The sequence below is a fragment of the Penicillium coprophilum genome, assembly GCF_028826855.1.
Source record: "Penicillium coprophilum strain IBT 35676 chromosome Unknown utg000002l_segment0_segment1, whole genome shotgun sequence".
Classification (NCBI taxonomy): Eukaryota; Fungi; Ascomycota; class Eurotiomycetes; order Eurotiales; family Aspergillaceae; genus Penicillium; species Penicillium coprophilum.
In genome coordinates this window covers 167,196-190,459 of record NW_026622722.1, presented here as the reverse complement: position 1 = coordinate 190,459, position 23,264 = coordinate 167,196, and the positions used below count along the sequence as shown (strand labels likewise).

Sequence of the window (23,264 nt, the reverse complement as noted above, 5' to 3'; positions counted from 1 at the left end):
CATTTTCTATGAGAACCAGAGGGTTTAAAAAGAAAATCGTCTTCGTATATGGGTTACTTCCTACAATCTTCTTTACCAAGCGTTTCAAAGATCTGTGGATTCAGTTACAACAAGATGAGATATTCATTTTATTGATCCATATTACATACTATCAAGCTCGCCACTTTACTATACCCCCACTACTAAATTCCACATATTATACCTCAAGCCGAGCCTTTCTCCCCCTCGAGCTCACTCTGCACCAAACCGGTCTTCGCACGTGGGAACTCCCTTGTGCGCACCTTGTTCTCAAACAGAACATCCAACTCAGCATAAGAGCGGCCCCTGGGCTCAGGAAGTCTGAAGAACGACCAAACAAGACAGAGGATGCACAGTCCACCCCAGAAGAATCCAGACTTTCCCCTCCAATTCCACGCATCCACATTCAGCATGTAGGGAATGATAATGCCGGTCACCAGATTGAGGATGTTATACGTGTTTCTAGCCAACACAACTGTCTTGGTGCGAAGTCTCGACGACGGCATTTCCGAGACCAGCGAGAAACACACCGGCCCGATAGTCGAGTCATAGATGAACGTATACACAAGCAACATGGATCCAGTAGTCCACGAGAGCGCACTAGTCGATTCCGGAATGGACACAAAGCCAATCACAAACAGAATGGCAGCCAAAACAGCCAGACCACCCACATATAGCGTGCGGCGACCCAGGTAGGACATGAACAGCCACGAGCTGAACGTACCGACAACTCCAATCGCATATTGTGCCAGCGACATGGTAAACGACATTGAGTCGGCAAGTCCAGCACGCTGGTAGAAGACAGTCGAGTAGCCCATCAGACCACTGCCGCACAGACTTTGTACCGCCCAGACACAGCACGCGATCTCCGTGCGTCGCAGATCAGTCCCCTTGAAGCAGTCCAGGTACGAGGCGCCCTGCTCGGTGCGTTGTTCCATCGCATTCGTATACACAATCATAGAAACGGTTTCCTCGGCGCTGAAGTTAGGGTCGGCACGCGTGAGTCGTTTCACAGCCTTGATCGCATCTTCGCGTCTGTCCTTTCGCACAAGCCACCACGGGCTCTCGGGTGCGAAGTATACTCCAATAAAGATTGGAATCGGCCACACCCACTGGATGGCAAATGGAATGCGGTACGCCCACTGATCAGTGCGCTCGACGAGACCCTTTAGAACGCCTGAGGCGATCAGCTGTCCAAATACCCAGCACAGGTTGACGTAGGTGGTCAGGTATGCGCGCAGTGCGACGGGGCAGACCTCTGACGCGTATGTGACTGTGAGGGTCTGGTAGACGCCGAGGGGGATACCCATAAGCAGCTCGCCGGCGACGAGGGTCTGGACGTTTGGAGCGAAGAAGAGGATGAAGATGAAGCCGACGGTGCTGGCGAGACAGGCCATAAGGGTTTTGCGGTAGCCGTAGCGCTCGGACACGATACCGTTAACGAAGAGACCGATGATCTGACCGACGCTCATTCCGTTGGTCATGCCTGCTTGCCAAGATGCGTCGAGGCCGTATTTTCCATCGGACATGAGGTGGCCGTACTTCATGTTGAAGGCAGGGTAGGCGAAGAATGAACCGATCAGGACCACGTCGTAACCTTCCATGATGATGGCACAGGAGAGGAGAAGGGACCAGGCAACGGCCTTGGGGTACAGCTTGAGAGCTTGCAAGGCGGTCATGTTGTGCTCTTTTTCGATGGCGGCGTGAGCTTCGGTGGTGGTTTTGAGGTCTGTGAAGCCATCTAGGTCATTGCCTACTGGTTCGATTGAGTCATGTCTCTCGACATGGTCGCTGGCTAGCTTTTCAGAAGCCATTTTTGGGATCGGGGAGGCAATGAAGGCCCTCAAGGTGATGCCAGGTTGGGTATGAAACTGAGTAGAAGAGAACTATTCCCGGGTGTTGGAGACTTATATACCAAATTTGCGCTCCAGGTCGATGGTTTGTCCATAACGAGCGAGGACGGGACTGGGGTTCGATTGGCCCACTCGTCCGTCTCTAATAATCCTTGTTTTATCCTCTGACAAGCGGGAATAGTGGCGTGGAGAAACTTTCCCCGGTTTATCTGCACGGGGTATTAGGGTCAGTCCACTATCCCCGGATTTTCTGTGTGAGTCATGATTGGATTGATGTCGGGCCGGAAAAAGATGAAGAGGCATTTGGTGACCTCCCATTTGCCTGACCATTGCCTTCTAGTCCTTCGCAGCCGTTTTGCTCGTATTGGCTGTCCTAGGGCTCGCTTCTCTCAAAGTAGTTAGAGGAAGTCGGGGGGAACATCGTGGCTTCATTGGTGAACTGTCGGCCCGACATACCCCTTTCCCCCTCATTTTTGTTGGATCTAACGAAGGTCAGTTAGACTCGGAAAAGAGACGAATCGGCCTAGAGATCGTCGGCATTTCGCATTTCACATGGTCAGTTGGAATGTTCGGTATGCTTTCCGGGTCGTGTGATTGAGTGGAAATAAGTGGAAATCAGCATCGGACTGAAACATCGCCCCCGAAAGCGAATCCCGGCCAAAGGATGAGTGGCACAGACTACGGTTGATAATGGGCAGTCGGCCCGACTTCGAGTCAATGGGAGCAATGGCCCTCCCTACATGGACATGGGAGAAGCCTGGACTCCATCGTCGACAACTGCCCAAGTAGGCAGTGCAATGATTATCTAAAATTGAATGCTGTGGGCATATATATAGCCTTGTTCTCTTCTGTAATGAAGCTGTATTTTCTCTTCTTTTACCCTTTCTCGGTAGAATCCCTCACACATTCACCATGTCTCCTGCTATAGTGGGCGAAAAGTGGTGGAAAAATTCCATCATCTACCAAATATACCCCGCCAGCTTCAAGGATTCCAATGGCGATGGCATTGGCGATATCCCAGGGATCATCTCGTCTCTCGATTACATCACAAGCCTTGGCGTCGATGTGATCTGGCTGTGTCCCATGTACGACAGCCCACAGATTGACATGGGCTATGATATCTCCGACTACCAAAGTGTTTATGGCCCATACGGCACTGTCGAGGATATGGAGACCCTCATCGATGCATGCCATAAGCGAGGACTTCGGATTATTCTGGACTTGGTGGTGAATCATACTTCAGATCAGCACCAATGGTTCAAAGAGTCCCGCTCTTCAAAGACAAACCCCAAGCGCGATTGGTACATCTGGAAGCCCGCAAAATACGATGCCAACGGAAATCGTCAGCCGCCAAATAACTGGCGCAGTATTTTCGGAGGCAGTGCTTGGGAATGGGACGAGAAAACAGAAGAGTATTATCTCCATCTGTTCTGTGTTGAACAGCCCGATGTCAATTGGGAGAACGCCGAGACTCGCAAGGAGATCTACGAGTCTGCAATGGAATTCTGGCTGCAGAAGGGCGTGGATGGTTTCCGCGTCGATACAGTCAATATGTACAGCAAGCACCCCGATTATGCCAATGCTCCAATCCTTGATCCAAAGTCCGATACACAACCTGCTTTCGATCTGTTCACCAATGGTCCTCGCATCCACGAGTACATAGGCGAGATGAACGAGGTGCTTTCCAAATACGATGCAATGACCGTTGGCGAATTGCCAAACACACACACCGTGGAAGGTGTTCTGCGCTATGTATCAGCAGCGGAGAAGCAGCTGAGCATGGTCTTCCAATTCGACCTTGTCGACCTCGGTCAGGGCAAGGACTACAAGTTCCTGACCACTTTCCCAGGCTGGAAGCTAGGAGAATTAAAGAGTGCCATAAAGACCACCCAAGATCTTATCAAGGGAACCGATGCATGGACCACGGTGTTTATGGAGAACCACGACCAGGGCCGCTCTGTGAGTCGGTTCGGCTCTGACAAGACACCCGAGTTCAGAGTTCGGTCTGCGAAGATGCTCGCCATGATGCAAAGTACACTTTCCGGCACACAGTTTATCTACCAGGGCCAAGAGATTGGAATGGTGAATGCGCCCCGGGAGTGGACGATTGATGAATACAAAGACGTTGATAGCACCAACTACTATCGCATGACGAGCAAACTGTCTGGCAACGATCCAGCCGCGTTGAGCACGGCTATGGATTCTCTGCAGCTCTTGGCAAGAGATCATTCCAGACTCCCCATGCAGTGGAGTGCTGACGCTAATGCGGGCTTTTCACCGGCCTCGTCGGCAAAGCCGTGGATGCGCCCGCATGATAATTATCCCGAGATCAATGTGCAGCTCCAGGAGAAAGATTCGTCTTCTGTTCTTTCTTTCTGGAAACAAATGAATGAGCTGCGCAAGGAGTATGCCGATCTCCTCGTCTTTGGAGAGTTTGATATTCTCGACGAGCCAAATCAGCATGTCTTCACTTATACCAAGACAGCTCGCAACCAGACTATCCTGGTGGTCCTTAACTTCTCGGATACAACACAGAAGTTTGAGAAACCGGAGTCGGTGAAGAGCGAAGATTGGAAATTATTGGTTGGCAATGTAGATGGGGCCAAGGAGGACTTACAGGCGTTTGAGGGAAGAGTCTACTTGGTTTAGGGCTGGGATATACTACTGGCTAGATACCCCCATAGTCAAAGTCCAATAGAGGACATTGTTCCTGCAGATTACAAATCAAATTACACTCATTGAATGATTTCAGTCATTTTTTTATGTATTCAATCTTCTCCGTAAACCTCATGACATATCGCTCCCTGGTATAAGCCACTATGCAACCCCAGACTCCCTAGTCCACCCTAGTTCACCCCGGATTCCCATTTTAAGCTTTTAATTAATGCATTCCATTACGAGGTAGACCTACCTAGATAAGTACATGTTCATAGGATATATTTTCTATATTGTAGTTCCTATAGTCCGCGGAGGATAGGCCCGTGGCGCTAAGAGTCTGAATTGCCAAGGCCTCAACAACGCGGGGAAAAGAAGTACATGTTTCGACTAAACATCAACAGATCTACCCCTGACCATTTGAAACCCCCAGAAAAAATGACTAGTCCACCTTCCCAGTCGCGAGTTCCCAAAGCCTGTGACCCATGTAATCGTCGCAAAGTTCGCTGTAACGGCCAACAAAGATGTCAGCAATGCGAGCACCTCGATCTCCTCTGCACCTACACAGAGAACCGTTCATTGAGATCAAGAAAGCATTCACTACGCCGAGGAGCTGTCATCTCGAAATACAAAAGCGCGAATACCAAAACTACCGCTCTGACACCACTCCTCTCTCCTCCACTGGCACCTACAACCTCACTTCAATTATCAACCTCGTATTTTGAAAGTCTCATCCCGGCCTACATGACCTATGTCTACCCCTTCAGTCCACTCATCACGGACAAAGAAGTGCGTCTGTCAATCACGAAAATGAACGAAAGAGAGCACGCAGCCTTCATTTACGCCTTCACCGCAGTAACCCTGGACCTGACCCGGTCCTCTCAGCTCACCACCAAATCCGGCACTCCACCAATCTCAACTCAAATAACAGACCTAATGCGCCAGTCAGTGGAAACTCAACAGCCGCTAGTAATAGGTTTCCGGCCCTCAATTCTCCGCGCTACAACAAGCATCTTCATCCAGATGTGCGCCATGAGCCTGGGCCACTACGATCTAGGCTTCTTCTACCTCCGCGAAGCAATCAGCATGATCCAGATGCTTCGCATCAACGACAAAACCATCAACGCAGGCCTCAGCACGGCCGAGCGAGCCCGACGCCAACGACTGTACTGGCAATGCTTCATCCACGAGCGATTCATGTCAATCGTCAACTTCACACCGGTGACGCTGCCCCCGCACACGCAGTACCCAGAAGAAGACGAGTCCATAGGTGCTGACATCCAGCAGGGCTGGACGCAGGTGATTAAGACCTTCTGCATGTTGGATGCGTCGTTTATCAGTTTGTGGATTGGGGACCGCACGCAGGTGACTGCGTCCTGGGTTGAGCGGAAGCACCGCGAGCTGGATGATGCGCTGTGGGAGGTGGAGGTTTCAGCGCTGTCGGAGCTGCAGCAGGCAGATTTGGTTATTACGAGGCAGTGGATGAGGACGCTGTTGTGGCAGATGGCCATGTCGAATTGCTTGCTGAGTTCGCATGCGTCGTGTCCGTCGTTGGAACTGGAGATGCCGTTGAGATTGTCCAGTCAACTCAGGCAGTTTTTGACGAAGATCTCGCAGAATACGATTCGTGTGCATGGGTCGTCGATGATTAGCAAGCTGTTGGAGATTGTTAATACTATTGCTGATGTGGTGATTCACGTGCCACAGGCGACTAGGGAGGAAACGACGAGTCGCATTGATGATATTGTTTTTATGCAGGGTGTTGTGCTTTCTTTCCATAATTTGCAGGTTATGCCGAAGGATATTCTGTTGGATAAGTTTCGATTGATTAGGGGGAGATTTCCGCATATTGAAGTGGCCATGCAATTGGCTGTTTAGTTGGAGACCAGAGATATTCTGTGAAAGGGCCAGGGGAGAGATCTGGCGAGTACTAATTTGAGACAAAGGCAACATGTCCCTAGCAGATTGCCATACATCTGAACAGCAGCATATAAGTTGAACCCAGCATCGTCACTTGAGACCTAAGCATAATCCAATGACATATTGATATCGATATTACACACACAAATCATTTCTCTAGAACCGTTTACAACTCAGATGTCACATTGGAGAACTCGCCCTTCTCGAGCTTCGTCTTCCAGAAGATAGGGTTCATGTCATCGAATCCGTGGTGCACCCATCCTTCTTCCTTGACGTGGTACAGGTTAATGAATCCACCGGAGTAGGCATCACGGTGCATGGCAGCCAGAATAGCCCGGCGGCCAAGGTTCAACGCCTCCTCTTCAGTCAGCTCGTATTTGTACTCGGCGTCCAGCACACCATAAGCAAAAGTCTGACCAGATCCAACACAGAACAGGTTACCGGCGAGGCGGGTGCCGTCGGAGTCGATGTAGTACAGGGCAGGTCCTTCTTGGGGCGTCATCTAGAGATCATTGTCAGTCTCTGAATCTCATGGCTATGAATGATGCTAGGGGACATACTCCTGCTAACATAGTTCCCATGCTAAGTCCATATCCCTTGTAGGCGTAAGTGAGGTTGGCAAGAATCTTGGACGCGGCCGCAACAGTGATACGGCGCTTGTGTCGGATTTCTAGATGGAATTTCATCAGCAATGTCCTTCCACTCCCTAAAAACATCAAGAATCAAGATGACTTACCATGCAGAGTGCACTGCTGACTCAAATACCGCAGCCAGTATTGACAATCCTAGAACTCGCAACAACCATCAGCAACCAACATCCATCACACCATCACACCATCGCTCGTCATCATCACTTGCGGTCCAGGACTTACAGCTGCACCACCGGCCATCGTTCCCAAGAGACCTGGTGTCGGCTCATTCGTCTTCTTGTCCTCACCCCGGCTCAACCGCGATACAGGAATAACCTTCTTGACTGTCTGACTAGCAATCCAGTTGCCGGCTGTTGCTCGCGAATCGGTACACACGATCTAACCCAATATATCAATCAGCACAGCATTCTCCAAAATCAGACCAACAATGGGATAAACGAAATATAGGAACAACGTACGATACCACCCTGGAATCGGAAGGCCAGGGTTGTTGTGCCGTGAGCGAGCTTGATGGGACAGCTGGGATTGGAGTGGTCATCGGTCATAGCACGCAGAAAAGCAGAGTGCTAGATATAAAAACCAGTGTCAGTCTATTATCCGCATTTATTTTATTCATAGATAGGTTCTGGCTGGTAGTTCTTTTTGGAATAGCTGTGATGACGGCGCAGCTTAGATTGACGTCAGGATGGACATCCATCCCTCAACCAACCCACCATCCAGATCAAAGAGAATGAGCAATAGTATCCATCAGAACTCACGTTGTCAACAGGAGGGAGGCTGAACTTCAGCGAAAGTGGAGGGACGCTCGCAGTGAGGTCCTGCTGCTCTTGCTCTGAGTACATCTCATTCTGATGGGGAGCGCGCGAGTATTGGGCGACAAGCTTATCCATTGTGTGCTGCAGTGAGAGAAAATAAGGGGAAAATTAGAAAAAGATGCTGGAAAGACGTGAAAGGGATTGTGGTGAGACAGTCGAGCGATGGTTGAAGCTCCGCTGGAGCTCGGGGTTTCCGCGTCACTCTGGCGCCTGCGGTCACGTGAATGATCTACTACTACAAATGGCAATTTGAATATCATCTTTGATAGTATTTTTGGAAGAAAAAGAAGAAGACAAATCGATCAATGAATTAAGGAATTAGTGAATTAAACTTTACAATACACAATTTGCATATTTCGTGAGTATAGACCCCCATGTTCAGTGCCAACGCCTTCCCGAAAACACCTGCACCTTTTGGTGCCCAATCTGAGGCGAAGAATCGAGTTTACACATCACAACTGAAGTATGTCCGTATCGAACTAAGAAAGATTGAATAGATCAAGCAGGGGAAGGCTCGACCACCATCTTCGCAGGGAGAGCACCGCTTCCCACTGGTTCAGTGAAACCCTCAGTCACAGAGACATTGTCGAGAACATCCGACTGTTGTTCCGACACATCGTCGAGTCCATTGACGCTAGCGCCGTTGATGCCATTAGCCTGGGCCCGAGAATCCTGCTCCACGGAGAAGCCAATAGGCTCAACGCTGGGCTCCCATTCACGGAGATCACTCTCGGCATCTTCGAGAATCTGGCGTGCCGAGAGCTCATGATCATACGCCTGGCGTGCATCACCAGGAACAACAGGAGTGTCGTCAATGTAGTTCAGCAGACGACGAGCGTGACGAGCCAGAATCATCTGCTTCTCGGCGCGCTCAATAACGGCCGCCAGATGAATATCATAGGCCTCCTTGAGCTTTTGCCGGGTCTGTAGACGCGATAAAACGTTAGCCAGTCCAAGCAAAATTTAGTTTCGAACGTACGATATTAGACAGCTGCGCCTCGGCAACCAAGTTCTGAGCCTCAGCCCGGACAAGCTCATGCTCGAGCGTGACCAGACGCGGGCTGCTAGGGTCCTTGTACTTGAGCTTGGCAATCTCGTCGGTGACCTTCTGGCGTTGCTCGCGCGACGGCTGGACCGAGGCCTCCATGTCGCGAATCTGCTTCAGGATACTGCGGTAGTCCTCGAGGTTCTGCGCAAAGCTGTCTTCCTGCTCGCCTATCTCGGCAAGCAGAACACCGAGCTTGTCGGAGATGTCAGAGACATTGTCGTCTTCAGTTGCCTCTCCCCATTCAGAGAGCTGGGCAGCGATCGAGACGCGCCCCCGGCCGGCAGCTTCATGGGCACCGATAGCAGTGTTCTCGCTTTTGATCAGCTTGGTCATCTTGCGGCTGAGCTCCGGCGCTTGCATCCCGCGCAAGGTCGAGATGTTGAACCGCTGCCGGCCGGAAGGCTCTCTGCGCGATCGGAATGAAAGGTTGCGATTCCTGATTCATTTAGTCAAAGCGAGTGTATAGAATGTAGAGTACGTACATCTTGTCTCTTGCAGTAGAGATATGGATCAATACAAGCTATTGGGGGAAGATGTTAAGATGAGAAAGAGAAAGCTGAATATGAGGGAGGTAAAGGAAAGTCATGTGGCTCCTTCCTATAGATGACGATGATCGAACCCTATTCTCTTCTCTTTTGGAGAGGAAGTACAATCCCGGCTGACGTCATGAACGGGGAGAGGCGGAAGTCGAGTTTCATGCACATCACCTGTCCGATTGCGGAAATACCAAGAGTATTACTGTAGAATAGTCGTTGAGTGGTGATGGTATAATTGAGTTATTGGAAGTATCTAGGGCTGATCGTCATTCTCAAGCATCATATCAGAGTACTAGCACTGGAATTAGCCCTAAAAGACTATTATTTAATGATGATATTATATCTATTTCAATCACTTCATACCTAGGTACCTAGGTACAAGTACATGATATAATCATACAAAGGGGGTTGGTGCCTTTTTTCTCAGTTTCTGGATGTGCGTGGATGCAACTACTACCTTCCTAATTGGGAGATATCTAATTCGATCCAACCTACACGAAGAGAACCTACAAGAAGATATGTATGAAAAATAGGGATTAAATTTATGAGAGATCCCACCCTCTATCCTCTCAATTCGAAGCGAGGGAAGAAGAAAAAAGAGAGATTTGCAAAACCAGAGGAAACAGAGAATATCCCCCTGGCCAATCTTATGATACACAACCAGCTAAATCATCCAGCATAAATTCAGACCCAAAACAGTAAGCCCCGCAACGCCTGGAGTAGACCAGAAGGACTGATCCACAGAATAATTCGTTAAAAAAAACTTTCATATGAAAATGACTTAGAGAAGACTAGGAAATGTCGTCCGTATCGGGGTTGTGCGAGTGTTCGTTGTCAGATGCATGGAATGCATCGCCAAATGCCGAGTTCTCCAGGTCTGGCAAGTCAAGCCCATCGTTCTGCTCGCTGTAAGCGGCCAAGGCATCTCCGGCACTGTCAATGTTGGTAAAGTCGAAGTCTTCACCAACTGGCCCATGATCTTTGGCCTCATTGTTCACCATTACCCAGTCATTAGTCTGGCCATTGGTAGCACCGTGGAGCTGGTCGCCCAGATCCATGTCAACATCACCGGACATATTAGCGCCATGGATTGGCTGTCCATTGACAGAAACACCTGATACTGCGCCTGCGCCAACCCCTGGGCTGCCAAACTGGTTGAGTAGGTGGGAATCGTCGTCCATGACCATATCATTGGTAAATGAGTCAGGCTCGTCTTTGTGTTCGGGTTCAATCTTCTCCAACAAGCCACCCTTCTCGACACAAGATACCTTGGGCTCGGCAACGATTTGCTTATTCCAGGCAGTCTCAACCTCCCGAACTACCTCGTCAACTCTGTATTTGGCCTTATCTTCAATGTAATCCAATTGCGGAGTTTCATCCTCCGTTGGAATAACCACTCGGCCCTCCAATCTCCAAATCTCTGGGCCCTTTTCGGTCGGGTCAGCGGCAGACTCTCGGAGGCGCAACTCAGCATCCTTCAGCAAGGAGGTTCGGTTGAAACGTTGCATCCGGCGAGCATGCTGTTTCTTCAAGTTTTCGATTTCAGCGGTCATGTCCGCCACCTTTTTGGAGACCCGCTCGGCGAACTCCTCTGCTTTGGCCGGCTCCATCTTGTTAGCCTGCGGGGCGTCGCCCGCCTCCTGGCCTTCCCCACCGGAGGTTCCAACAGGAGCATCGAAGAAGCCTGCAGTCAGGGACTCGAGCTCTCCCTTTCGGCCTAGACCCAAAGAAACTGGTGTAATTTGTGAAATGCTGTATGGCGACGCGAAAATTTCCTCCATCCACTCGTGATGCTGCTGGTATCGGATCTTGCTGACATCGCGGGGCGTCAAAAGATCCATAGCATCACCACTGGAAACGTCCTCATCTTCAATAGCAAAATCAGCTGTTGCAGAAGCGAGAGCAGCTGATGGCGTACGGTGTCCGCGCGGCCCTTTGGCCACGGGGGCATTGGGCGCAACTGCACCTGGATGACCCTGGGGGGGTATAGAAACCAGGTCCGCGAGGGGCAGCAGCCGGGTAAGCGCCGGGTTGCGCAAAGTTCTGTGGGGTCATTTGCGGGAAATTGATAACTGGCCAGCTGTTGCGATCATGAAGCAAAAAGTCCTTGCGGGCCAATTGTCCTTGGCTCTGAAGGAAGCGGCGCTGGCCCATCATGCCCTGGATCTGGGGTGTAACTTGGATACGGTTTGCAGGGGCATGATCCTGAGGCGCCGCGCGGGTGTAGTGCACAATCCACAGTGATGGGTCAGGCTGGGGGGGCGTTCGGTACTTTGGACGAGGTAATGCGGTAGCGCTTGCGACAGTGTGTCGCCACGGGCTCATTGGGAGGATGGAAACCACTTCGGTGAAGGTACATTTCGACGGTCTGTATTCTCAAAGATTAGAATGGGGTCCACATCCAGCAAGGGAAGCTTTATTCGGGGGAGGCATACATAGCCGCGGGATTCAAAGGTAAAGGCCTGTTCCTGGTCGGCCCAGATATAACCATCACTAGCAAAATTATTGCCTAGGTGGTTCTGTGGCTGCCAGGTAAGCATGACAGTACCGTCCGGGGGACCATCTAGGAATGTCCAATGCATTGGCTGGGTTTGGCAGATCCGGGGTGCGCTCGTCAAATACTCGACAGCGGTCTCGGAGGGCATCATGTGCATGCTAGGGTATCGGTTGCGCGAGACCAGATGCATGTGGGGGAGCTATCATAATTGCGACAAGATTAGTTGGGGGTTACAGAATGGAACAATCAACATAGGAAGTTGTTGGGGTCTTACCAGCTGCCCCGGGATGCGTGTGGCCGGGTCATCCATATTGGGGGCTTGATTGCCAAGTGCAATCAACTCTGGAGAGATATGAGTAAGTTGGGTTCAAATCAACTAAGGCAATTGGGATGCGATGGATGTAGACAGGGTAAGAGCAATGAAGGACGAAGGTGTTCAATGAACGCGACAGTACGCGGGAGATTTTTGATACGGGATTCGATACAGACCTGATATGCATAACACCTGAATTTACAGGCACCAATCCACTTTGATGTGTTTTCTCGTTTTGAAAGGCTCATTCGTTAGATGTCCATGTAATTTGATGTCAGAAATAGATATTCAATAAGTGATGCTACTCATTTTAAATAAGTAGATTTAGTACTGGTAGATAGGGAAAAGGTGTACTCTACAAAGTTCTATGATTGACAAACTAAGACTTTTTTACTATCCAATGGACAAATATATACCCCGGTTGACACTTCAGGCCAGCAAAAGTAATGTATATTGTACATCCCTTGAGAGGAAGATATCAATCAGGTACTTTGTATAAAGTACGCCTGTATGTTGTACTCCAACCTCGAAAGCGGCAGCTCCACCTAAGCTTTTTGCCAATTCCTCCGCATTTTATTTCTCCACACAGAACTTCGTACTTCAGGACCAATAGATCTCAATCGTTTTTGCAGATCCCACCAATAATTAATCTCAGAGCTGGATTACCCAGGATCCTGTGCTACAATACAAATGCCTTTGCCGATCCTGGCCCTTTTTTCTCCCTTTCACCCCGCGAACATGCCTCCGAACCCCGGAGATCTGTCCGGGTCTTTTCTCTTCTCCCCTTTTCATCTTCAGACTAGTATTTCTACTGTCCATTGTAACATCTCCAATTCACCATGGGCTTTTTGCAAAAGCAGCAGCGGCCAGAGGATGTAATCCAAACAGCCCCAGATGAAGATATTGAGAAAATTGCTGTGCCCGCTCACGAGGAGAAATCGCCCACTGCAATCTTGCCGGCGATTGACCCTGAGTTAGAGCGTCGGGTGGTAAGGAAGCTGGACTGGCGTGTCCCAACGTTACTGGGATTCTTATGTATGCTTTGAACTCAGGAGATTAAACGAACTTATACCCTAACCAAGTCTTTCCATGACTAGATCTCCTCGCTTTCCTCGATCGAAGTAACATTGGGTTTGTCTACCATGCCATCTTTGAACTTCAAGCCCAATAACATAACCGCTGATAATGTAAAACCACAGCAATGCCAAAATCGCCGGCATGGAAAAGGACCTCGGCCTTAATGGAAAAAGCTACGCCTGGCTCTTGACAATCTTCTATATTTCATATACATTGTTTGAATTCCAAGCCCTGATGTGGAAGATTGTCAAACCACACCAATGGGCTGCCTTTGTGGTGTTCTCCTGGTACGGATCCCACGTGCAATACGGTCAATTGGCGAGAATTGCAAATGTTCATGACTCTATGAATTCTGAACTGACGAACGATTGAAAGGGGATTGATGGCAACGTGTCAGACAGCGGCCACTAATTGGCAAGGTATGATGGCGCTCCGGTTCCTGATGGGCGTCTTCGAGGCTGGCTTTGGTCCTGGTGTGCCCTATTTGCTGTCATTCTTCTACCGCCGCCACGAGCTAGGTCTCCGATGCGGTATGTTTCTGTCTGCCGCGCCGCTGGCAAATACTTTCGCCGGTGCTTTAGCCTATGGTATTACTTCCCGACATGCTGCGTTGGCAAACTGGCGACTGCTGTTCCTGGTAGAGGGTGTTCCTGTGTGCGCGGCTGCGGTGCTGGCTTGGTTCTACTTGCCGGATAGCCCACTGGAAGCTAGGTTCCTGACCAAGGAAGAGAAAGATGTTGCACGCGCTCGTGCACTGCAACAATCTGGTGAGCCGCATCGCACAGGCAAAGTCCAATGGAAGGAATTAGCCATGACGCTTCTCGATGTAAAAGCATGGATCACAGCAGTAAGTCGAACCTTGGCATCAAAGTGTATTCGAACAATTTGCTAAAATTAAACCGTGTAACTAGTTAATGTACTTCAGCTGTAACGTCAGTTTCTCTTCTCTCCCCGTGTTCCTACCCACCATTCTCAAGGAGATGGGCTTCACGGCCATCAACGCTCAGGGGCTCACCGCACCTCCATTCTTCGCCTCATTCCTAGCGACGATCGCAACCACCTGGGTGGCAGATCGCATGCAACAACGTGGATTGATGATCACGGCTTTATCAATGGTGGGTGGTGTGGGGTACATTCTATGCGCAACTTGCACATCAGTGGGTGTTCGATACTTCGGTGTATTCTTGGCGGCCTGTGGGGTCTTCCCCTCGATCGCCAATATTCTGCCATGGGTTTTGAGTGAGTCATCTATGTTTACATAGAATGTCCTTCCACTGACTATGTGACACATTGTACAGACAATCAGGGCTCCGATACTCGTCGTGGTGGCGGTATCATTCTGTTGAACCTGATCGGCCAGTGTGGTCCTTTCCTGGGCACCAATATTTTCCCAGATAGACAAGCTCCAAGGTATATAACTGGCATGGCCATCTGTGCTGCTTTTATGTTCTTCACTGCACTCCTCGCTTTATGCCTGCGTGTGCTCCTGGTATGGGAGAACCGGTGTCTTGACAAGAAGTATGGGCCTCGCGAAGACCCGACAAAATGGGTGGACACCCCGGTAGCGGAGGATAATTACGGTGCCAATTACCGTTTTGTGCTATGATCTATTTGCATCCAATAATGGATTATCACTGCACGTTCTCTTTTGTCTGCTTGTGTTTTCGAAAATATGCCCCAGTCGAAGACTGTGATGACTATGATGTCAGAAAGCCCAAAGGGTCTTCAAATCGAGAAAGAGATAGTATGCATATTTCCTGTTGAGTTCATAGGTTGTAATTGTAGGTGGATCTCTTACAAACTACTTCCAGTCTGCAATGCTGCCCCAATCTGCGATGCTGCCCAGGTGGCTCTTTGATCCCATCGTCACCCTTACGTCGATGTACCAAGTGCTACTCAAACACCCAATATGTCCCAATAAGACCGTCACTACACAGTGTAGTAGTCGTCAATGTACTAGACTATACTATATTCTCATTTAATCTAGAATTTATGTACAACATACTTTATGTTGCGCTGGAAATTTACTCCTGTGCCGTGGGGCGAAGTGTAACTAGCCGGGACAGAACGCTCCGGTCAAGTTAAAAGTTAAGAAAAGTTAAGAAACGTCACTATCTGCATCTCATTCGTGCATCGTACACCGAGGGAAAATAGCTCACCGAGGAAACCGGAGGGAGTCGGAGAAATACGACCATAGGCGGGATGGGATGGTGGGGAATCCACGATGACTATTTGCATATAAAGAGCCTATATCCCCTGTTCTTTTTTTTTTTTCTCTCTACTCATCAATTTCATTGACAAATTCACATTACAGTAACTATCTGCCACCATGTACTTGCATATCCCTCGGGCTGACACTCGTATAGATCCAAAATATGTACATACTGCCCTTCCTTTGGGAGTCATGGATGCTCTTTGGCTAGGCATATTATCCCTCGGGAATCAAGGTATCTCAGGTAACTTCTGGGTGATGAGCCGGTGTTCGTTCTTGCGTCGGGGGTGAATCCAATGTCTATCTATACATCTAGATATCGGATTCATCCTCGGCGTGGGTTCGTTCTGAGATTATACGGCCTTTAACTTGATCTGGATAATACCAGCGAAAGGATCATGCCCTCCCCCTTCCTATCCCCTAAACTAGAGTAGCAAAACTGACCAAGGCTCAAAGTCAAATCTCCGACTTGATCTCTGAACCATTATGTCTCCTCCCGCTGCCATGTTTGAGCCTGCTACTGTTGCCCCTACCGGCATCAAGGGCAAGGTCATCGTCCCCGAGTCGGTGACCACTACCCTAACCGGCCAGGGCGAGTCAAAGCTCCTTGAACAATTTGGCAACAAATGGGATGAGTTCAAGTTCGCCCCGATCCGCGAGAGCCAAGTCTCGCGCGCCATGACCCGACGCTACTTCCAGGATCTGGACAACTATGCCGAGAGCGATGTTGTTATCGTCGGCGCTGGTTCCTGTGGCTTGAGCACTGCTTATGTGCTCGCCAAGGCCCGCCCGGACCTGAAGATCGCTATCGTGGAGGCCTCTGTGTCGCCCGGTTAGTCTTTTCCCATGCGAGCGGACTCTTGTAGACTTTCGCCCTCAATCCAACGCAGTATCACTAACATAATATATAGGCGGTGGTGCTTGGCTAGGTGGGCAGCTATTCAGCGCCATGATCCTCCGACGCCCCGCAGATGCCTTCCTGACCGAGCTCGGCGTGCCCTTCGAAGAAGAGCCTACGAACCCTAACTTCGTGGTCGTCAAGCACGCCGCGCTCTTCACGTCGACGCTCCTGTCAAAGGTTCTCGCCTTCCCTAACGTCAAGCTCTTCAACGCAACCTGCGTCGAAGATTTGATCACTCGCCCAGACGGTGACGACGTCCGCCTCGCCGGTGTCGTCGTCAACTGGACTCTCGTCACCCTTCACCACGATGACCACTCCTGCATGGACCCCAACACCATCAATGCCCCAATTATCGTCAGCACTACTGGCCACGACGGGCCATTCGGCGCTTTCTGTGCTAAGCGTCTCGTCTCCATGAACGCTATTGATAAATTGGGTGGCATGCGTGGCCTTGACATGAATGCGGCCGAGGACGCTATTGTTAAGAACACCCGTGAGGTTGCTAAGGGTCTTATCATTGGTGGCATGGAACTGTCGGAGATCGATGGCTTCAACCGTATGGGCCCTACTTTTGGCGCTATGGTCATGAGTGGTGTCAAGGCTGCTGAGGAGACTCTGCGTGTCTTTGAGACCCGTAAGCGCGAGTGTGCCGAGTAAATTTGCACACTTGCGTGCTAGCTCACTTTCTCGTTTCTGCTTGCTTCTTGCTTGATGCTGGTGGACTCGGTGGAGGCTCATGTAGCTTTGATGATGACGATTACTTAACAAATGCACCTCACTCATTTCGTGCACATTCTCTTCCGCTTGAATCCGTAGACAGTATCTTGCCACAGGAAGTACTTTTGAATTATGAATTAGTTTTGCCAGTCCAGGAAGGACTAGCTTGGCATATAATATACTACACTTTCAGCACTAAATATACATCTACGGATATGTAAACAGACAAACAAATCATGCAACCTAGCCCCGTCCCCTAAGAATGATCAACTCATTTTTCATAAAACAGCTCGCAGGGAGAACGATCACTTGTCTTTGTGATTTCTCTCTGTTTCTTTCGACGTTGCGCCTGCGCATGCACCTGCCTCGGCGGCAACCACCAAGCTCCTAGCATTTCTGACCTCCCACTCAAACTCTTTCAAGGCACGCAACTCACCCGACATGAACAGTCCACCAATCAGACCGTCCAAAATACCAGCGCCGAAGTTGAGTGTGCTGACCAGGACGAGAATGAATCCGATGTATGTGCGGCTGCCAACCCACCACACGCCGATCATGCAACCAATAGAAACCAAAATAGAAATCAAGAAATGCGCCAGACGCCAACGGCGCTGAGAGCGTTCACGAGACACGTATGTGTGAGTCATGTCAATGATGTGGTCATATGTGTCTGGGGAAAGCGCGGCGTTGGGGGAGACGGGCTTTGAAGTTGTTCTATGCAAGGTAGGGGAGTCGGGAGAGACTGGAACAGAGTCTAAGGACTGAGAAGGAGGGTATATCGGTACCGAAGAACGGGTGATAACAGCCTCAACGGCGAAGTGATCGCTCAGAGAGCAGAGAAGAGTGGGATGACGCTGTGTCATTGAAATTTGAACGGACTCGACTGACCATCTAGACGGCGGGAATGCGGGAGGGTAGCCACCGTCGCCAACAAAGATATAATCCAGGCGTTTGCCGCGCGGGTCCGGGGTTTCCTTATCAATGACAATATCCTCGCCCTTTTCTAGGCGCTTGCGCATGGCCTCAGTCCAGCGCCAGGTATTGAACGACCCGTCGCATGTAGCTCCATTCTCGGCAAGGTTAAACTCTGCGGTGGGAATAGGCAGATTCCGTGCCTTTTCAACCGGATCAATCGCCGCCGCGAGGGACGAGTCTGGGTGTAGCTCGCGCCAGGCATCGCGAACAGGGCTCTGTGCAGTGATGAGGCGGTGGGCGAAAGAGGAAGGAAGCATGTTGAAGTCACCCAGGCCGATGACTAAATGGCCACGCTCAGCCGCGCCACGCATTAGCTTGGAGATCTCCCATGCCTGGGCGGTCCGGTGGCAAATATATGAATCATTCGGTTCGCGCTCATACGGAGCATGTAGATGAGTGCAGAACACCTCGGCGACATCGGTTGTACCAGGGCCAAACCGCACGCGTGCGCAGGCGACACCTTTTCCCACGAACCAATCTCCTCGGAAGAATGCCGTTGGTCTGCCGTTCAACGGGTAGCCGAACATGCTGCTTTCCTCGATCGGCCATTTTGACAAGATCGCCAATCCCGCGCCAAATATGCCGCCATAATAAAATTTCCCATACGGCAGGATGTGTCGTGTCTGATCGCGAATGCTTTCAAAGTCCTGCTGTGTCCAACATTCTTGCAGTCCGACTATCTCCGCCGGCGGGTTGGCTATTGCCAACTGTCGTCCAATCTCCGACATGCGTTCATGGCGGTACTTGGCGATGTATTTAAGACCCCAGCAGTTGAACGTGAGAATGCGGATGTCGCTTGGAGCTTTGGAGGGAATAGGGCAAGCCATTAGGCCAGATATTGACCGAGATGAGCTCTCGAGACTCTAACTGTGTTTAGGATGGACCGAGAAGCGCTCAATAAGTGCTCAACAAAGATCTGAGGTCGATATTCCACCTGAGCGACCATGGGTCCACGTGCTTGTTTAGTATGACGCAGGCCAACAAGAGCTTGTCCCCGAGCTCACCGCCTGGAAAATACGACACCGCCTTGATATTGTGCTTCGCGGCGCCGGTATTGATTTTCAATTTCGAGGCTCGAAATTGGCATTTGTTGACCAATTCCGGCGGCGTATTTGCATCGTTCGTTGGATGTTTTTGCATGTATCTATTGTAAAATGGATCATGTAAACCCAAAGCCTCGGCGCCGAGATCCTCGCGCGCAATCACCTGCTGAGTCGTCCTCTGACGAACTCGCAGCAGGCTCCGATCACGAAGAAGCTGAGCGCCGCCGAGCCAGTTGGACCATACAAAAGGCTTTTACCCCTCAACGCCCGCAGAAGACTGGACGCCTCTACAGCGAATCTGAGAGTCCTGACGAGCTAGCTGTGGACGCTGGCGAATACTGGCGCTCTTCACGCATGCGCAAACGTCACCGAATCCCTTCTCCGATTACCCACACCAACATGCGTGACGACCATTCCCAAGGCGGATCGGATGATCTTCCTGACAACAAAATGCCTGCCTCAGACGTTGAGCAACCTCGCGGCGCCGATGACTGGTCCAATCGTTCTGGCACCTCAGCTCCTACTCCGGCGGCCGCTTCCAATCCCGTAAATGTGGACTACAGAGAGAAATTTGTCATGCACGGTCACCTACGCGGAGTCTCAGCTGTGCAATTCTCGCCTGATTGCTCCATGATCGCTAGTGCCGGTAAGTCTTTTGCTCATAATTTACTTACTACATGAATTTACCACTGACCTTGCACAACAGGTGCCGACGCAGCTGTCAGAATCTGGGACACTGCGAGCGGTAGACTTATTCATGTATTTGAAGGACATCTAGCTGGTATCTCTACCCTTGCCTGGGCCCCTGACGGTGAATGGATTGCCACCGGCTCCGACGACAAAACAATTCGTCTGTGGAACGTGAACACTGTAAGAACCGCATCCATTCTTTTATGCTTCTAGACCCTATTACTAATGTTTGACTACAGCTCAAAGCCCACACCAAGGTCTTTGATGGCCATCAAAACTACGTGTATCAAATCGCCTTCGCGCCGAAGGGTAACATCCTTGTCAGCGGTTCTTACGATGAAGCCGTGTTCATGTGGGATGTGCGTCGCGCCCAAGTCATGCGCTCCCTTCCAGCCCACTCTGATCCTGTCGCTGGTATTGATGTTGTACATGATGGAACCCTTATCGTTTCATGCGCCCTGGATGGGCTTATTCGTGTCTGGGACACCCACAGCGGCCAGTGTCTCCGCACCCTGGTCATGGAGGACAACCCGCCTGCAACTTGCGTCAAGTTTGCCCCCAACGGCAAGTATGTCTTGGCCTGGACCCTGGATAACTGCGTTCGGATGTGGCATTATGCTGAGAGCCGCGTCCTCAAAACATTCCAAGGCCATGTCAACACGAAATACAGCTTGTCAGGATGCTTCGGTACCTATGGGCCCAAAAATGTGAATTTCAACCCGCCCCTATGTTTCGTCGTCAGCGGCAGTGAGGATGGTTATATCTTCCTCTGGGACCTTGTGAGCAAGCAAGTATTGCAGCGCCTTGATGGACATTCAGGTGCTGTGCTTTGTGTCGACACTGGTATCCTACACGGCAAGCGCATGATTGTGAGCTGCGGGGTAGACAAGACGGTTCGTTTGTGGGAAGAGGTAGGCGAAGACGAGGACGACGAGGATACGTTCAGCGATAGTGCCACCCCTACCCCAGAGACCCACTTGCAGTCTCACTCGCAAACCAACACCCCTGTGCACGATGCAGATGGCGATAATGCCATGACTGATGTGTCTGCTGTGCCTTCCACTGCCGCCACCCCGGCGGAAGATACGATGGCGGAGGATGTGACGATGGCATGAGCTGATCTCTGCCATCATCTAACGATTTTCTTTCTTTCTGCATAGGCGGTTGCTTTTCGGGAAAAGGAAAATACCCCGGCGTCTGGTGTTGTTCTCATATGGACAATTTGTCTTTCCCAGCTGTTCTTGCAGCTTGGGATTTTTTTTAACAGTGGCATATCGAGCGAATGTAATTACTCAGAATCTGATAATACATTTCACTCCTGATATTCAGAGGTAGGGCTAGATTCATATTAGAATCCGTAAGAAGCCTTCCATCTCTAGATCGGTTTACCCAAAATACAAATTCTCATTTGATTGATGGGACGGTGAGAGCTTCTAAACGATTAAGGGAATTATAGGCTCTGTGTAAAAACAACAAAGGCTGCAAGGAAACCTATCTACATGACCTGATAGCGTTGTTTGCGACAATATATCAACTCATCTGAGAGGATACTTGCTTACTTTCACTTTAAAACAAAGACGAACCCCATAGAAGTGTATTGGTCAGTTCCCCTGTCCATCTAACAAGGACTTATTAGGTGACTTTCTATAAAACAAACTCGAAGCCCTATGTACTCAACCCCCCACTATCTTTCCCTTCACCTAGTAAGTGTGTATGAAACACCTAGACAGGTATATCTAAGAGCAAATTCAATGAATCGCCGCTCATTTGTAACCATTTACAAAGCGGGTTTAGAATGTGGACTCTATCTTTCAATGCGAAGCAAGAACCTAGGAATATTCATATCAAATTCCATTCTTTGGTCCGCAGGACACAAAGATCACACCATATCAAGATGATATATGCCCGAGGCTTCGGTTTAGGATCACAAATAGTCTATTTTGCGGAAATGTTGCCTGTGACCTCTTTATATATCCAAGACCATCCATGATATATGATACAAACGAACTGCCTGAAAACAATGACCTGACACAGACCCCGGGATCATGAATTTACGTAGGCTTCTAGATCGATGATACAGTAAGTCAACACAGTGTACGGGGTGATTTAGAGATTTCGATCCAAATTGAGACCAATTGTGCGCAATATGACATGGAAGTATCACTCAAAATGCTCTACATATCCTGTAGCTTATATTTGTCACGATAAAGAGAATGTACTTGGTTGGGTCATTGAGCAGCCAACCCCCAAATGAACGCGCAACGCCGAAAATCCCAGGGTATCTCTTTCAACAAGTCATCTAATTGCTGACAATCTGGCTCGCTGCAGCAGATGCAGGGTCTGACTCGCTGGGTGCTAGATCAGATCTGAAATCACCAGCCCAGCCAGCGGGAGGTGTGTCATATGCCTGAACAGCTTGAGTCCGATCAAGTTGGTTGGTAGCTCCTTTCCCAGCCAAAGAAGACCGAACAGGCGTCTGTGTCTTTCTCAGCCCGTCATCATTCAAGAACCGACGAAGTGACTCCTTGCCAACTTTATAATTAACCACCACAAGTAGTTCATCGTATGTGATTTGAGGGTTCGCATGAAAAGCCTCACGGATTCGGGTTCGATCTTCGTCCTTCAGCTTTGACGGTCGGCCGGAGCGGGCCTGTGAGTGGTTATTGACACGATTGTTCTCTCGGAGAATGGTTGATTTGATAGTTGAGAGTGGAATATGTGGGTATTCGTTCTGGATCTGTTTGTAGGTCCATTTGGCTGTGGTTCTGAGCACACAGAGCCGGGTGCGAAGGAATGGATCGAGTTCGGCCCCACGTCGACGAGATCTTTTCTCGGGTTTATCTGGGATCTCGGGCTTCTCAAGCCCCTCGGGCCCCATGGTAGCGAGCTTGTGCCTGGAGAGAGACGTGACGAGCGGCTAGGAGTCTTTGGTTGTCAGTCACGATATATTAGGCGGTATGGGTAGTACATTTTCTGCCACCTGGCCCGAACAGGAAGGTCGTACGGATTATATATCCTCACTTCTCTTTCCTTTGACCTCTTCGCCTCTGTATAAATCACAGGCTACATAGAGGCTGTAAGCATTATGCTTAATATGATGAATGGTCTGTTGTGGCCATTATCATTTCAATTTCTGGTGATAATACCGGAGACAATATCTGAACTTTGTATTGAGGCATTCAAAAGTCTCTACGACATACGATTCACCTCGATCTTTACTCCATCCTCCATATTGAGCTCTTACGTAGAAAGCTTTTCTGATGTTGTTTTTTTAAATAGAATCCTTTGGCGGGACTCTTTCGTGAGACGCGGGATCAGGCCCCTATTTTGTATTTGCTCCATTT

The 23,264-nt window shown here is 49.8% G+C and overlaps 11 protein-coding genes across 11 annotated transcripts; 5 read left to right on the top strand and 6 right to left on the bottom strand.

The window, feature by feature from the left end:
• Positions 1-203: 203 nt before the first annotated feature.
• N7500_002125 (MFS maltose permease MalP) lies at positions 204-1,832 on the bottom strand (the record flags this gene model as incomplete). The annotated part of the gene is made up of 1 exon (XM_056673271.1): positions 204-1,832. The coding sequence occupies one exon, from the start codon at positions 1,830-1,832 to the stop codon at positions 204-206; it is 1,629 nt and encodes a 542-aa protein (XP_056533796.1).
• A 951-nt stretch (positions 1,833-2,783) lies between these two features.
• Positions 2,784-4,520, top strand: N7500_002124 (glycoside hydrolase family 13 protein; the record flags this gene model as incomplete). The annotated part of the gene is made up of 1 exon (XM_056673270.1): positions 2,784-4,520. One exon carries the CDS (start codon positions 2,784-2,786, stop codon positions 4,518-4,520), a length of 1,737 nt encoding a protein of 578 aa, XP_056533795.1.
• Positions 4,521-4,964: 444 nt separating this feature from the next.
• Positions 4,965-6,404, top strand: N7500_002123 (Zn(II)2Cys6 transcription factor; the record flags this gene model as incomplete). Its single annotated transcript, XM_056673269.1, has 1 exon — positions 4,965-6,404. One exon carries the CDS (start codon positions 4,965-4,967, stop codon positions 6,402-6,404), a length of 1,440 nt encoding a protein of 479 aa, XP_056533794.1.
• A 208-nt stretch (positions 6,405-6,612) lies between these two features.
• Positions 6,613-7,986, bottom strand: pre2 (proteasome core particle subunit beta 5; the record flags this gene model as incomplete). Its single annotated transcript, XM_056673268.1, has 6 exons — positions 6,613-6,948; positions 7,007-7,116; positions 7,183-7,231; positions 7,319-7,474; positions 7,555-7,662; positions 7,855-7,986. 6 exons carry the CDS (start codon positions 7,984-7,986, stop codon positions 6,613-6,615), a joined length of 891 nt encoding a protein of 296 aa, XP_056533793.1.
• A 423-nt stretch (positions 7,987-8,409) lies between these two features.
• Positions 8,410-9,394, bottom strand: N7500_002121 (Eisosome component PIL1/LSP1 family protein; the record flags this gene model as incomplete). The annotated part of the gene is made up of 2 exons (XM_056673267.1): positions 8,410-8,835; positions 8,891-9,394. Coding segments are annotated over 2 exons (930 nt in total), but the record flags the coding sequence as incomplete, so codon positions are not given.
• An 892-nt stretch (positions 9,395-10,286) lies between these two features.
• Positions 10,287-12,302, bottom strand: N7500_002120 (uncharacterized protein; the record flags this gene model as incomplete). Its single annotated transcript, XM_056673266.1, has 5 exons — positions 10,287-11,461; positions 11,490-11,700; positions 11,768-11,863; positions 11,931-12,191; positions 12,267-12,302. 5 exons carry the CDS (start codon positions 12,300-12,302, stop codon positions 10,287-10,289), a joined length of 1,779 nt encoding a protein of 592 aa, XP_056533791.1.
• An 842-nt stretch (positions 12,303-13,144) lies between these two features.
• Positions 13,145-14,988, top strand: N7500_002119 (putative MFS transporter; the record flags this gene model as incomplete). The annotated part of the gene is made up of 6 exons (XM_056673265.1): positions 13,145-13,340; positions 13,403-13,436; positions 13,505-13,669; positions 13,758-14,229; positions 14,294-14,621; positions 14,681-14,988. The coding sequence occupies 6 exons, from the start codon at positions 13,145-13,147 to the stop codon at positions 14,986-14,988; spliced, it is 1,503 nt and encodes a 500-aa protein (XP_056533790.1).
• Positions 14,989-16,080: 1,092 nt separating this feature from the next.
• On the top strand, positions 16,081-17,152 carry thiA (thiamine thiazole synthase; the record flags this gene model as incomplete). The annotated part of the gene is made up of 2 exons (XM_056673264.1): positions 16,081-16,426; positions 16,506-17,152. 2 exons carry the CDS (start codon positions 16,081-16,083, stop codon positions 17,150-17,152), a joined length of 993 nt encoding a protein of 330 aa, XP_056533789.1.
• A 365-nt stretch (positions 17,153-17,517) lies between these two features.
• N7500_002117 (inositol phosphosphingolipid phospholipase) lies at positions 17,518-19,014 on the bottom strand (the record flags this gene model as incomplete). Its single annotated transcript, XM_056673263.1, has 1 exon — positions 17,518-19,014. The coding sequence occupies one exon, from the start codon at positions 19,012-19,014 to the stop codon at positions 17,518-17,520; it is 1,497 nt and encodes a 498-aa protein (XP_056533788.1).
• A 327-nt stretch (positions 19,015-19,341) lies between these two features.
• On the top strand, positions 19,342-21,035 carry N7500_002116 (WD40 repeat domain-containing protein; the record flags this gene model as incomplete). Its single annotated transcript, XM_056673262.1, has 3 exons — positions 19,342-19,876; positions 19,937-20,100; positions 20,160-21,035. The coding sequence occupies 3 exons, from the start codon at positions 19,342-19,344 to the stop codon at positions 21,033-21,035; spliced, it is 1,575 nt and encodes a 524-aa protein (XP_056533787.1).
• Positions 21,036-22,219: 1,184 nt separating this feature from the next.
• On the bottom strand, positions 22,220-22,798 carry N7500_002115 (uncharacterized protein; the record flags this gene model as incomplete). Its single annotated transcript, XM_056673261.1, has 1 exon — positions 22,220-22,798. The coding sequence occupies one exon, from the start codon at positions 22,796-22,798 to the stop codon at positions 22,220-22,222; it is 579 nt and encodes a 192-aa protein (XP_056533786.1).
• Positions 22,799-23,264: the final 466 nt, after the last annotated feature.